General features: G+C 45.4%; 1 protein-coding gene across 1 annotated transcript in view; it reads left to right on the top strand.

The window, feature by feature from the left end:
- Nucleotides 1–15,020, top strand: part of KIAA0319L (KIAA0319 like) — a 107,933-nt gene that overhangs the window by 85,319 nt on the left and 7,594 nt on the right. Inside the window, exons 12-18 of the mRNA XM_007453841.1 lie at nt 1,418–1,566; nt 3,165–3,316; nt 3,684–3,822; nt 5,368–5,527; nt 11,306–11,448; nt 12,300–12,422; nt 13,157–13,247. Of these exons, the coding sequence (XP_007453903.1) occupies nt 1,418–1,566; nt 3,165–3,316; nt 3,684–3,822; nt 5,368–5,527; nt 11,306–11,448; nt 12,300–12,422; nt 13,157–13,247 (957 nt within the window). The remainder of the gene's footprint in view (nt 1–1,417; nt 1,567–3,164; nt 3,317–3,683; nt 3,823–5,367; nt 5,528–11,305; nt 11,449–12,299; nt 12,423–13,156; nt 13,248–15,020) is intronic.

The raw sequence follows: 15,020 nt of genomic DNA on the forward strand, positions 1-15,020 counted from the left end.
GGGGGGGGGGGGGGGGGGGCGGGGATGAGACAGAACAGCTCTTAAGGGGAATTGAAAATTCATCTCCAAAATGAAAGCATTACTCTGTTATTGTTTCCTTGAAGATACCATATACCATTTATGTTAGCCAGAGGCCAAAGGCAATAACCAAAATAATACTAATTACATTGGAATTACCTAATCGAACCATTCCTGGTTCTCACAGTTTCTTTCAGCTCCTTTAAACCATAACAAATGGAACTCAGATTATATGCAGGATCCCACAGGAAGCAATTCCAAGGAAGAGTTAAAAGCATTCCCAATTTCCAAAGGTAGCAACCATAGGACAGACTGGGTTTTTTGTTTTTGCTTTTGTTTTTGGCTAGGATGTTAGAGATGGGTGGGGAGGGGCTGTAATTTGACTTGTAAAAGCACTTGACTTACGATTAGTGAGTTGGATTCTAGAAATGATTTTCCTTAGCTTTCGTTTCTGTCTTTTGGAGAACGTAATTTTCCTCAACCCAGCATGTTTTAATTATAACTGTTTATTGAAGATACAGCAGATAAACCTTTCAGTTGAGTTTTATTAGTGTTTACAGCAGAAATAATGCTTAGCATAGCTTCTTGGAGGAGAATCTGTTTCAAGGGGGGCTGCTAGGGTCAGGGTTATACATTTAAACAGCAAAACAAAACAGAGCAAAACCTGGGAGTCTACAGGTTTCTCTGTTTGTCCTGCAGTGTTAAGGAAAGCTCTGAGGCATTTTGACCCTTGAACAGAAGGGCTGTCTGGTATATGTGCATTGTTGTGCCTACATGCTGGCTCAGAGCTCGCTCACCTGCAGCGTGAGGCCACAGGGGAGAAGGAAGGATACAGGGCATCCTGGTTCCTCTGTGGCCCCTGTCCAGGAGCTGGAGGGAGTTTTGCCTGTAGAACTGCTAAGAAGAGGATGGTTTTTCCCTGAGAGTTCCTCTGTAGCCTTGGCCCATTTCCTTCCCCTGACTTTTCAGCAAGAGGGAGTTTGGCATGTGACTAAGAAATTCATTTTGCTTCTTTTCTGGCAAGAGCTGAACCAACCACTGGGCCAGAAATGCTTTTCAGAAACATCACTCTTAAATCATTCTTTTGATCAGAGACCTGCTCAGAGCACTTTCTTCCTTTTACTGGAGCAGCAAAGAGTTTGAATGTTCTAGGAGCTCTTACAAAGGATAAGGCTAGATGTGTTTGAAAGCTGGTGAATGGAATTTTCTGATCAGCAGGTAGCCTGTATTTTGGGGCCAAATGGCACTCTGTCCAAATGGAATATTTTTAAACATGCCCTCTCAAGGTGTGAGAAACAATAGTTCATGTCTTAGCTGAGACAATAATTGTCTGCTCCTGCGGGGACAGGAGAGCAGTAGACAGGTACAATTCCACCTTCTGGTTTCTCTCTTTGTCCAGGGGACCTGACGGGGTACAGCTTGAGAATGCTAACAGCAGTGTCGCCACTGTGACTGGGCTGCAAGTGGGAACCTACGTGTTCACCTTGACCGTCAAGGATGAGAGGAACCTGCAAAGCCAGAGCTCTGTGAATGTCATTGTCAAAGAAGGTACCTCACTGCCTTGGGTTGGTGCAGCAGCCTCTGGGCCAGATAACTGAACAATGCATCATCTCTTGTTTGGTTGCAGAAACTGATTAGAGACAAAGTAGGGAAGGAAGTTAGAGGTTAGGGTAGCTCTTAGTTGCTTTTCTACAACAGCCTTTGAGTGAGCGACTTTTAAGGTAAATTTTAACTTCTTGTTTTCCTTCCCTTCCTTCTCAGTTGAATAGGGAGAGAATTAAGGTTTTTTTCCTTTATATATTTTTTTAAAATAAATTTATTAATAAATTTATTTATTTTTGGCTGCCATGGGTCTTCGTTGCTGCGTGCGGGCTTTCTCTAGTTGTGGCCAGCGGGGGCTGCTCTTTGTTGCAGTGCGCAGGCTTCTCACTGCTGTGGCTTCTCTTGTTGTGGAGCACAGGCTCTTGGCACGCGGGCTTCAGTAGTTGTGGCACTCGGGCTCAGTAGTTGTGGGTCGCAGGCTCTAGAGCACAGGCTCAGTAGTTGTGGCGCACGGGCTTAGTTGCTCTGTGGCATGTGAGATCTTCCCGGACCAGGGCTCAAACCCACGTTTCCCTGCATTGGTAGGTGGATTCTTAACCACTGCGCCACTAGGGAAGCCCTGCTTTTTAAATTTTGGGGTCGCAGGTCTAGAGCACAGGCTCAGTAGTTGTGGCGCACGGGCTTAGTTGCTCTGTGGCATGTGAGATCTTCCCGGACCAGGGCTCAAACCCACGTTTCCCTGCATTGGTAGGTGGATTCTTAACCACTGCGCCACTAGGGAAGCCCTGCTTTTTAAATTTTGTCTCTGCTGCTGGGGTTTCTGTGACTCTCCTGCTAGCTACAGTGACACCTGCTGTCAGACCTTAGAATGACTGCCCTGCACTGTAGCTTCCCATGCTCATCCTAGGAGCATGCATGCTGAGGCCAACTTGAGCAAAAGTGGATTGGCCTTGCTCTGGTTTGCAGGCACAGTGATCAGTGATGGTCTTGGGAGAGGTCTATAAGCTGATGGTAGGACAAACTATCAGATATGCAGGTGATCCCCAAACACCAGTATACTGAACTCAGTGAGTAGAGAGAGAGCACACACTGAGTAAACAAAGCTGCAGGTGGGGCCCAGAATAAGAAAAGTGTCTCTCTTCTTTTTCTCTATTAAAGTGCTAAGGAAGGAGTCAAAAAAGATGTTCAGAGAATAACATTTTCAGCCATATTTTGAAGATAATTTGTGGTATCAGCTGATGAAACCTGAACTTCAGGGCTTTAATCCACTTTAGGCCTTCGTTTCTAATCATCATATATCCCCAAGCAGAGAAATGGATTCCTTTGGGGGCGGCTGCTATGAGAATACAAGAGGAAACTATACTTGTCCCCTCTACTGTACTGGTGTCCGGGGAACATTTCTCTGGGTGGGACTGGAGCCACAGGACCTGTGGCACTGGTGGCGTTAGCTCTACACTGTTAGTTGCTGGCATGGGCATGGATAAGCACTTAAAACAGTTCTCCATTTAAGATAATTTTGAAGTTTAATTTCCTTATAAGCATCACGAGAAGCATTTCTTCTTTTTCTGAATGTTACATTTTTTCCATGGTTTCTCTTTGTTTAGAAATGAACAAACCACCTATAGCCAAGATAACTGGGAATGTGGTAATTACGTTGCCCACAGACACGGCAGAGCTGGACGGCTCCAAGTCCTCAGATGACAAGGGGATAGTCAACTACCTCTGGACTCGAGACGAGGGGAGCCCAGCTGCAGGGGTGAGTGTGCCAGCAGGTGGAGAGCTACACAGGTCAAGGTGGTGCAGTGAGGAGAGGAGGCTGGGCTAAACACTCCAGTACCTGTTTTAACCAAGTGGTCTCTTATGTCAAACCTGGATTGTGCTCTGAAATCCAGGGAGGTCAGATGACTCGCTTAGGGTCACCCCTCAAACTAGTGTGGAGCAGAATGTGATTCTTTTCCCTGATCCTGGTTGCTGTGGGCTGTAGTGCCATCACGGAGCAGGAACTGCCCCGAGTCAAAGCCGTCTAGCCCAGAGGGGACTTCGTTATGACAGACACAACAGCTGACTCCACGAAAGGAGTGTGGTTTTGTTCTGCCGTATAGCCATGTCGTTCAACCCCACAGGAGGTGTTAAATCATTCTGACCACCGCCCTGTCCTCTTTCTTTCCAACCTGGTTGAGGGAACCTACGCATTTCACCTGAAAGTGACTGATGCGAAGGGTGAGAGTGACACAGACCGGACCACTGTGGAGGTGAAACCTGGTGAGTTCACTTAGTGAGGAGTCGGGGTGGAATTGCTGGATCAGCCTAGGAGGGCCTCGATCTTGAGACCCTTCCCCCAGCATGGACAGAGCCAGATGGCATATCCAGCTTTAAAAAAATCTAGAACCCCCAAGCTAAGAACTCCTTAGAGACTTTCTGTTCCAACAAGACCTCTCCTACCCATGCAGAAATATGGACCTCCCCTTACTTAGCTCAGATGGAGAAACAGAAACTCAGAGAGGGCAGGGCTTGCTCAGCTTCACACAGCAGTTGTGTCAGAGCCAGGCCTTTGGGCCCCCACTCCAGCACTTTCTCCTCTGCGTGTGACTGATGAGAGAGGGCTCAGGGTGCTTTGGGAATCTGAGCACAGGAATACCTTGAGTCATGGTGCCTTATCAGTACCCAGCTGCAGAAAATGATTTATTTTTGTAAGTTGAGCCTCAGGCTTTATCTGACAACCCCCAGGGAAGGTAAAGTAACTGGCATCCTTTACATTTTTAAGATTTGCAGAAATAAAATTTCATTCTTAAATAGAACCATGTTTTTGTTTTGTATCAAGGCTAATTTGGTAATAGGGAGACAGTGAGTACAGGGTGGGGTAGAGCTTTATAAATTCCTGAACAACTGATGAGAAGGTATTAACTTTAAACCTACTCTTTATTATCTAGGCCAAGCTAATGTACAGATGTCTTAGACGGGAAGAGATCTTGGCAGGTCTTCCAGTCCTTGTCCTACCTCTCTGAAGGACAACAGCCAAGACACTATAAAGTCTCTTCTGTGTTTAAAATCAGATCACAGATAGTCTACTAATTATATAAATTATACATGAGGACAGGCAAATGGTGCATCCAAGTATGTGAACAGGTATTCTGAATAGTCACTTTTAGCTTGGCAAGTGTAGAATAGTCTTTAGGACATAATCAAAAGTGTAAAGCACAATGGTCCTATAGTTCTAGAGTTGTAGAAACGTCGTCCGGCTGTGATGTTGTTTTAAGGAAATCCTTGTTTCTTGGCTGCCTGTATTTCCTTTGTGTTTATGGTTTTCAACACTGTGGGGCAGATGCATTCCCATAAGATTGTTGAGATGGAAAATTTCCCTCCCATTGTTGTAGACAAAGCACAGCAAGTTACTGAAAATCAGATTGGATCAGGAGAGATTGCTAGCTACCTGCCACTTGGCCTGGAGAGTTCAGCAAAGCCAACTGGGCAGAGACTTTTAAAACAAACCTTGAAGTGTTTCTCTGTTCCCCACTTCCTTCATTAAACCCCATCACTTCGGCCTGGTCCCCAGCACATGTGTGGTAATTGCCAGGTTGGTGTAGAGACCAGGAGTGCTTCTGAAGCTCTCCAAGCCAGCCCCAGATTGCTGGGTACCAGGACAAAGCAATGGGGAGTTCACTGTTGTGCCTTTCCATTTTGAAGGAGGGCAGTTGCATTTCTGAATGCTCTCACCACATTCTCTCCTGGGCCAAAGCACATGCACAGTGGCAGGTCTATGTTAATTCTCCTACTTCTAAAGCCATGACTGATCCACATGCTTTCCAGATCCCAGGAAAAACAACCTGGTGGAGATCATCTTGGATGTCAACGTCAGTCAGCTAACTGAGAGGCTGAAGGGGATGTTCATCCGCCAGATTGGGGTCCTCCTGGGGGTGCTGGATTCCGACATCATTGTGCAAAAGATTCAGCCGTACACGGAGCAGAGGTAGCTGGGCAATGAATGGGGGGAGAAAAGGAAAGACCAGGGGGTCCCCCGGGCTTCTTGACTGAGCTGAGAAATAGTGTGGGTAGGTAGAGAAGGGTGGGCTCTCTGACCAGGAACCACTCATGGTGTTTATTTTATTTTATTATTTTATTTTTTTTGCGGTACGCGGGCTCTCACTGTTGTGGCCTCTCCCGTTGCGGAGCACAGGCTCCGGACGCGCAGGCTCAGCGGCCATGGCTCATGGGCCCAGCCGCTCCGCGGCATGTGGGATCTTCCCGGACCGGGGCACGAACCCATGTCCCCTGCATCTGCAGGCGGACTCTCAACCACTGCGCCACCAGGGAAGCCTGGTGTTCATTTTTTTAATGAAGAAGAAATGTACTCTTCTAGTACAGGTAATGGGCTCTGTACTAGACACTGCAGCAGGGTGCAAGGTCAGAAGAGGTCTATGATGTTTGAAGACCATAGTCTAGTAGGGGAGATAATCAAGTTAACATATAGCATCAGTACAGGGTGGATTTGACAGAATAAGTGCTATTGTAAGCAGATAGTGTAGGGGGTCCCCAGAGAAAGAGAACCAGGCATGGCTTTCTTGACCTAAGCAAAGCCATTTTTGGCCTAAGCCATTTTGTGATCTAAGCTTGGCCACAGTACTTGCCCTTGAACAGGTCTCAGTAATGAATGATCTTAAGGGAAAAAAGGAAGTCAGGAACAGGGAGTTCCCTGGTGGCTTAGTGGTTAGGATTCTAGGCTTTCACTGCCTTGGCCTGGCTTCAGTCCCTGGTCGGGGAACTGAGGTCCCACATGCCGCATGGTGTGGCCAAAACAAAACAAAACAAAACAAAAAAGAATGCAGAAACAAATGACTCTTTTCAGGCAAGAGAAGTAACAATAGCAAAAATAGTAAATCAGTTGTAAAGACTCCCAGCTCTGTCTCAGTGGTAAAGGTAGCCTGAAGTACTTGACAGCCAGATCAACTGGAACCTAAGGAGCGATGATATCGACCTTTTCTGACCCTCATGACCCTCAGCTTAAACCTTGGACTCTGTCGGCTTTTGTCCCAATTCTATGCTGAATTCTCCTCTGCTCAAGCCCCTTCATGAATATGCATGTGCCCTGAGCTTAAAGCTTCCGCGGTTTTGCTGCTCACGGAGACACAGCTTTGGGAGAGATCCCGGTGTTCTCCTTACTTGCTGCAAGTGATAAAAGTCTTCCTTCTCCTTGTTTTTGGCTTGGTTGTGTCTTTTGGCTCAACACCATGTAGAGAACCCAGTTTTCAGGTAACACAATCATGGAGACACAGGCAAGGGCAATTAATTCCAGGAGGGTTGATTGAGGTAGTCCAAAGATTTTCCAGAAGTAAAACTTGCACTGATCAAGCATAGAAGGACTAGGAGGAAATTCAGAATAGGGGAACAGCATGAGCAATGGTCCTGTGGTATGAAAGTACGGAGTTTCCTCTGGAAGAAGTCCTTGGGTTCAGAGCATTTACTGGGCCCTAGGATATGGGGGACAATAAGGCTGTCTCTGTAGACTAAGAACAGTCATAAGCAAGCCAAGCAGTTTAGTTTTAATACTTTGGATAGGAGGACTCAAGTTAGTTGGTTTTATATGTGTGAATTTTTTGTTTGTTTTGTTTTTGAAGCAAGGATATTAGGTGTTTTTTTTTTCCTTAGGGAGATCGGTAGTGTGGAGGCTAGACTAAAATAGGGAGAGATCAGGACATCCCTTGCAGTCCATTTGTTAAGACACCGTGCTTCCACTGCAGGGAGTGCAGGTTCAATCCCTGGTCTGGGGAACTAAGATCCCGCATGGCACACAGCGGGGAACTAAGGTCCCACAGGCTGCACCGCTCAGCCAAAAAAAAAAAAACAACAGTAGGGAGAGACCAAAGGCTGGGAGACCGATCAGGACGCTTTTGGACTAGTCTAGTAAAAAAGGTGATAACACCTGAATTGAGGTAGTGGCGGTGGAAATGGCAGAAGAGAAGAGGAAATGAAAATAAATTCAGAGGTAAATCAGTAGGACTTGGTGACCTTTGGGGAGTGAAGGTGAGTGAGCCATCAAATAAGAGGATTTTTGTTTGGATGCCTAGATAGATGGTGATTACCATTAACTGAGATTAGGGATCCAGTTTCAAAGAAAAGATAATGAGTTCAGTTTTGACTGTTGAATTTGGCGTATCTTATGGGTTACATAGGGACAGGTAGTAGCACATATAGGCTGGAACTTGAGGTGGAAGGGAAGGCCTGAGGTAGGGAGTCACTACATACAGGCAGGCGTTAAGGCCATGAGGACGGATGAGTCATGCTGGGAGAGTGTCAGGAGGGTTGAGGAGAGAGCTCTGGAGAACATCAATATTTAAAGGGGGAGGCAAGGAAAGAAGGGCCAGCAAAGGAAAGTAAGAAACAGCCGTCAGAGAGATGGGAGGAAAACCAGGTGGGAGCTGTCTGCTGGAAGTTAAGGGACAAGCTGGCAGTAAGGGGCGCTGCCAAAGGATTCAGGTGCTATAGAGACAGGTGTGGTGAGCACGCAAAACAGGCTTTTGGGTTTGTAATTAGTAGATCATCAGAACTATAGTGAGATCATTTTACTTAGATGCTGGGAGAAAATTTTTTTCATAGTTTGAGGATACAGAGATGGTAAGTATAATGCCTCTTTGAAGAGGCTGGTGTTGAAAACAGTATGGGAGACAAGCTCAGAAGAACACCTTTTAAAGGTAGGAAATACTTGAACATTTTTATGGACTGAGGGGAAGGTGCAGAGGAACGGTAGATGGTGGAGATTGGGGAGGCGGGTTATAAATGGAGGTAGGTCTGGGGCGCTGACTATGGGCAGAGCAGGAGACCACTTTCCCTGGAGGCAGGAGGAAAGGAGGGAAGATGTGCTATTATGGGTGAATTTAGAAGTAGAGAAGGATGAAATTTGAGAGTATTAGTACCAACGTCCTGTTTTTTTCTCTGAAACTGGAGGCAAGGCCATCTGCTTTGAGGAGGTGAGAATGAGGTGGGCAGTCTGAGGAAAGTGGTAAAGGTTGAGAACAGCAGCTCCAGGAAAGGATGCTGGCTTTGAGCAATATTGGAGTCTCAACTAAGGTTAGAGACATGAGGTGAGAGCAGCGATTCCCAACTCCAGCTGCATAATAGTATCACCTGGAGCTTTATTTATTTATTTATTTATTATTATTATTTTTTGTGGTACGTGGGCGTCTCACTGCTGTGGCCTCTCCCGCTGCAGAGCACAGGCTCCGGACGCACAGGCTCAGCCGCCATGGCTCACGGGCCCAGCCGCTCTGCGGCATGTGGGATCTTCCCAAACCAGGGCACAAACCCACGTCCCCTGCATCAGCAGGCAGACTCTCAACCACTGTGCCACCAGGGAAGCCCACACCTGGAGCTTTTATGAACATACCATTACCCCAGCCTCACCCCCACATGATTATGATTATGATTCAGTTGGTCTGGAGTGAGGTCTGGGTACCTAAAATTTTAAAACTCCCCAGGTGAATCTAATATGCAGTCAGTGTTCACTGGGTCAGAGACAGCATGATGATTAGGACTTTCTTTTTAACCTCTGCTCAGCAGCCTGGGAATAGGAAAAGGGAAAGTGGCTGCTGGGATCGATCAAGCTGGTGGGAATTGGCTGGGACAAAGCAGTGGAAGACACTAGCGAGAGTGCAGGTAAGAGCATTGCGGAAGGGTTTGCTTGCACACTTGCCGTCACTGCCTCTGGGACACGAGGAAGAGAGAAGCATCACAGTGACTCTGGGTTTCTGGCTTGGCCTAGATTGGCTTAGCTGAGGAATTCAGGAGGAGGATATGATTAGAGGGAGATAGTGTATTACAATGGGAAAGAGCATGGGCCTCACACCAGGCAGACCTGGCTTCTGAGCCCTGCTCTGTTAGTGGCAGCTTTGCGACAGTGGGCGGATTACTGCACCTCTCCGAACCCGTTCTTCACTTATAAAAATGCTAGCACCCGTGTTATAGGGTTGTTGAAGATTACGTAAGATAATGTTTGTGTAGAGTCTCTGACACACAATGAGTTAGTGATTGTTATAAGTTTATTTTGGAACATGTTGGATTTGAGATGCCTGTGGAGGATCTGGTATAGATACTCTAGCAAAGCATTTGCAGATGCAGATTTGGTCACTCAGGAGGGACGTAGGGAGAGGAGACAAAGATTTGAGGGTTATTTGTACATAGACAAAAATTGAAACTATAAGCATGAATTGGGTAACTAGGAGAAAATATGAGAAATGACCACAGATTTCTTTAAATTAATTTTTATTGAAGTATAGTTGCTTTACAATGTTGTGTTAGTTTCTGCTGTACAGCAACGTGATTCAGTTATACATATACATATGTCCACTCTTCTTTAGATTTCCTTCCCATTTAGTTCACCACAGAGCAGTGAGTAGAGTTCCCTGTGCTCTCTAGTAGGTTCTCATTAGTTATCTGTTTTATATATAGTAGTATATATATGAGAAATGACCACAGATCTTTTATGGAAAAGGTTTGTTTCTTGATTCTGGTGGTTATAATACCCCATTGTTAGCCTCACTATGCAGCAAACTTTTAAAAGTATTTTAGGACAGGGCTTCCCAAACTTTCTTTTTTTTTTTTTTTTTTTTTTTTTTTCTTTTTTTTTTGTGGTACGTGGGCCTCTCACTGTTGTGGCCTCTCCCGTTGCGGAGCACAGGCTCCGGATGCGCAGGCTCAGCGGCCACGGCTCACGGGCCCAGCCGCTCCGCAGCACGTGGGATCTTCCCGGACCGGGGCACGAACCCGCGTTTATTGCATCGGCAGGCGGACTCTCAACCTCTGCGCCACCAGGGAAGCCCCCAAACTTTCATGTCAATCCACCCATAGAAAATGATGCTGTTTATATGGCACTTTGGGATAAATAGACAATTATACTGGAAGCAGCTGGTCCAGGGCCTCTGGGATACCCAGGTCTCACCCAGCCACCCTGTGTGCTGTGGGGATCAATACGTGGGGCTCACCTATAAACCCAATGTGACCCACTGATTGGGAAAGTTCAGTTTGTGAGACTAACACGGAATCACGAAGCAGGCTGCCACAAATGGAGGCCAAGACAGAGAGAACAGATTTTGTGCCACCCCGAAGTGGGTTCAGACATGGTCTACCTTGGACAGAAGTTGACGGTCAGAAAACAAACAGATTCTGGGCCTAGAATAACATAATCTTGCACCGGCCACACCATTGTGGAGGGTCTTCATTGTTGCTGTCATAGTAATGATCATTTTGGCTATGTTTTGACCTATGGATAATGCTTTGATGCTGTCCAACAATTTATATTTTACAAAGCACTGTGGTTTGTCTCATAGATAACCCAGGCACAAACCCAACAACACCACACTCTTAGCTGTTAAAAGGCTGACAGCAGGGATGTACCCGTAACCAAATCCCCATTTTTCTGGTCTCCAGTTAGCTTTTGGAATAGGTCTTCTTGTTAGTTGGGGCAGCTTAGGCCTTTTCTAAAAGCATAGGCTTTAGAGTCAGACATATCAGGGTTGGGATCTGGCTCTGCCATAATTAACTGTGTGACCTTGGGCAAGTTACTTAACCCCTCTGAGCCCCACCTCTATAAAATGGAGGTGATGCTGATAACCCCTTTCTCACGGGCTTCCTGTGAGAAAATGTGTATAACACTTAGCACAGGGTCTGGCACAAACAGAAGGTACTTAGCAAATGATAGCTACTGCTCTCAGTGTTGACAGCTTCAGCTCATTCATACTGTTGCATGTCTCTGCAGCACCAAGATGGTATTTTTTGTTCAAAATGAGCCTCCTCACCAGATCTTCAAAGGCCATGAGGTGGCAGTGATGCTCAAGAGTGAGCTGCGGAAGCAAAAGGCAGACTTTCTGATATTCAGAGCCCTGGAAATCAATACTGTCAGTGAGTAATTCTGGGAAGTTGGGAATGAGAGTCCACCCAGTGTCCACAGCTCACCTGTCAGTCCCTGCTGTCCTTGGGCTTCATTTCCTCTTCTCTGGGAACAAGGAGATAACCACTTTCCTCAACTACCATTTTTTCTTGAAAGAGTCTCCACTCATTGCAGAGCTTCTTAATCTTCCATGGGCCCCTGAGATAGCATTCAGAGGGGCTGTGAGTTTGAATGGGAAAAAAAATTACATCTTTATTTTCACGAACCTCTAACTGAAATTTATTGTTTCCCTCAATCATGAAGGTAGGCAAGAAACTACAGTTAGTATTAACAGAACATGTGACTTCAAGGCAATAGAAATCTCAGATAATTTTGTATCATACTACATAATGAAATAGCATTTTTACTCGTCACCACTTCAAAATTATGACAGTTGTTAGACACACTTCTAGATCTTGTTACTTAATATTTTAATAAAGACGCACATATTATTTTAAAGTTCTGTAGTCTTAAATACTTCAAAAACATGTATAGTATAATTGCCTTCCTTTGTAATACTATGTGTTTTATTTTGGCAATTATTCAGAGAAGGGGGTCTGTGGGACATGAAAGATTAAGAACTGCTGATATGGAGAAACAGCAAGTAAAAACAGTCTGGAGCCTTTCTAACTGCTCCAGTTTTATCCATGATGATAATAATGGGCACTGTGTCCAGCTATAAAGGTTCTTGGGGCAGGTCTCCAGGAAATGTCATCACAGGCCATTGAGCAGGGGATCCCTTCGTATCTTCATGGGCACTGGAATTTGGTCAACCCCCGGCTCTGACTCCCCTTGACTTTTTTCCCTTTCCTGCTACTTTCAGCATGCCAGTTGAACTGTTCTGACCATGGCCACTGTGATTCATTCACCAAACGCTGTATCTGTGACCCTTTTTGGATGGAGAATTTCATCAAGGTGCAGCTGAGGGATGGAGATAGCAACTGTGGTGAGTTTTTCTGCTTGGAACTGTGCCAGCTGGTTTGGCATTGAATGTGGCTCTGAGTTGAGTGGGTGGGTGTTGGTGTTTCCAAGGCAGATGAGCAAGCAAGGAGAAGAACTTCGTGTATTTTCTGTTTGCAGAAGGACTTTTACTTCCTTCCTCCATGCTTGCTCAAGGTTAGAGGAAAGCTCTGAAGCAGTTTTTTGGTTTTGGTTTTGGTTTTTTTTGGCCTCCCAGCACAGCTTGCGGGATCTTAGTTGCTTAGTTCCCCGACCATGGATTGAACCCAGGCCCTGGCAGTGAAAGCGCCGAGTCCTAACCACTGGACTGCCAGGGAACTCCCCTGAAGCAGTTGTTTAAGAAGAAACAAGCTTAAATCAGACCAACTACAAAATGCAGCCTAAATCAGACAAGCCGCCAGGCCTCCTGTCTCTTTGGAGTGCCTGTGTACTCTGGCCCCAGGGAAGCCCATAGGTTTCCACTCCCCCCTTTCCCTCTGTTAAAGCTCCTTACAGCCTGCCCCACTGCCCCAGGGTCTCAGAGCACAAGCTAGAAAACAGGGGCAATTCATAAGGTTTAAAGTTTCAGCTGCCTTTAACTCCAAGGTCTCACCTTCCCTGGGGAGCCCGAGGGGCCTTCTTGTTTACAGAGCGAAGCCATCTCCTGCCCAAGGTGGGCAGCCCAGACCTCCCTTCTAGCCTCGCTTTTCACTGTCCTTAATATTTTGTTTCTCTTGGCAGAGTGGAGCGTGTTATATGTTATCATTGCTTCCTTTGTCATTGTTGTTGCCTTGGGAATCCTCTCCTGGACTGTAATCTGTTGTTGTAAGAGGTAAGAGGGACTTTCCCTGAAATTTGTTCGGGCTTCTAATTACGTATTTATTCATTAGAGAGGTATCTGGCACCTTCTATATTGAGGGCGCTGAGTCCTGGGTTTCTTCCCTTCCCATCGCTGTTACATGCCATGGCCCACCCACGGCATGCACAGAAAAGTTCTCCTTACCTCTGACACTCCTGAAGGCAGAAGCACACTCCTTTAGGCTGAGTGGCTGTCACTGCAGTGATTTGCCACCTGGAAAACGTGGCTGTGGCTGGAGTGGGAGTGGGAGGCCCTGGGGTGTGGACCTGGCTCTTATCTCTAGGGTGTGCGGCCTTTAATACTCTACACCTCAGCCTCACCACCTTAGCACATGGGTTCTTTTTTTTTAAATTGGGGTATAGTTGCTTTACATTGTTGTGTTAGTTTCTGCTGTACAGCAAAGTGAATCAGCTTTATGAATACATATACCCCCTCTTTTCTGGATTTCCTTCCTGTTTAGGTCACCACAGAGCATTAAGTAAAGTTCCCTGTGCTGTACAGCAGGTTCTCATTAGTTATCTGTTTTATACATATTAGTGTATATATGTCGATCCCAATCTCCCAATTCATCCCACCACCCCTTTCCCCCCTTGGTGTCCATATGTTTGTTCTCTACATCTGTGTCTCTATTTCTGCCTTGCAAACAGGTTCATCCATACCATTTTTCTAAATTCCACATATGTGCGTTAATATACGATATTTGTTTTTCTCTTTCTGACTTACTCGGTATGACAGTCTCTAGGTCCATCCACATCTCTACAAAGGACCCAGTTTGGTTCCTTTTTATGGCTGAGTAATATTCCATTGTATATATGTACCACATCTTCTTTATGCATTCGTCTGTCGATGGGCACTTAGGTTGCTTCCATGACCTGGCTATTGTAAATAGTCCTGCAGTGAACATTGGGGAGCATGGGTCTTTTTGAATTATGGTTTTCTCAGGGTATATGCCCAGTAGTGGGATTGCTGGGTTGTATGGTAGTTCTATTTTTAGTTTTTTAAGGTACCTCCATACTGTTCTCCATAGTGGCTGTATCAATTTACATTCCCACCAACAGTGCAAGAGGGTTCCCTTTTCTCCACACCCTCTCCAGCATTTATTGTTTCTAGATTTTTTTGATGATGGCCATTCTGACTGGTGTGAGATGATATCTCATTGTAGTTTTGATTTGCATTTCTCTAGTAACTAGTGATGTTGAGCATTTTTTCATGTGCTTCTTGGCCATCTGTATGTCTTCTTTGGAGAAATGTCTATTTAGATCTTCTGTCCATTTTTTTGATATTGAGCTGCATGAGCTGTTTGTATATTTTGGAGATTAATCCTTTGTCCGTTACTCCATTTGCAAATATTTTCTCCCATTCTGAGGGTTGTCTTTTTGTCTTGTTTATGGTTTCCTCTGCTGTGCAAAAGCTTTTAAGTTTCATTAGGTCCCACCTGTTTATTTTTGGTTTTATTTTCATTACTTTGGGAGGTGGGTCAAAAAAGATCTTGCTGTGATTTATGTCCAAGAGTGTTCTTCCTATGTTTTTCTCTAAGAGTTTTGTAGTGTCTGGTCTTACATTTAGGTGTTTAATCCATTTTGAGTTTATTTTTGTGTATGGTGTTAGGGAGTGTTCTGATTTCATTCTTTTACATGTAGCTGTAGCACATGGGTTCGTAATTTGTCTGCCTTCCTTTCAGTTTGGGATTCTCACGTGTACATGTTTTTATGTAATTGTAGACTTAGGTTAGTCATGATTAAGTCT

This window comes from Lipotes vexillifer, unplaced genomic scaffold, assembly GCF_000442215.2.
Source record: "Lipotes vexillifer unplaced genomic scaffold, Lipotes_vexillifer_v1.1 scaffold213, whole genome shotgun sequence".
In the NCBI taxonomy this organism is placed as follows: Eukaryota; Metazoa; Chordata; class Mammalia; order Artiodactyla; family Lipotidae; genus Lipotes; species Lipotes vexillifer.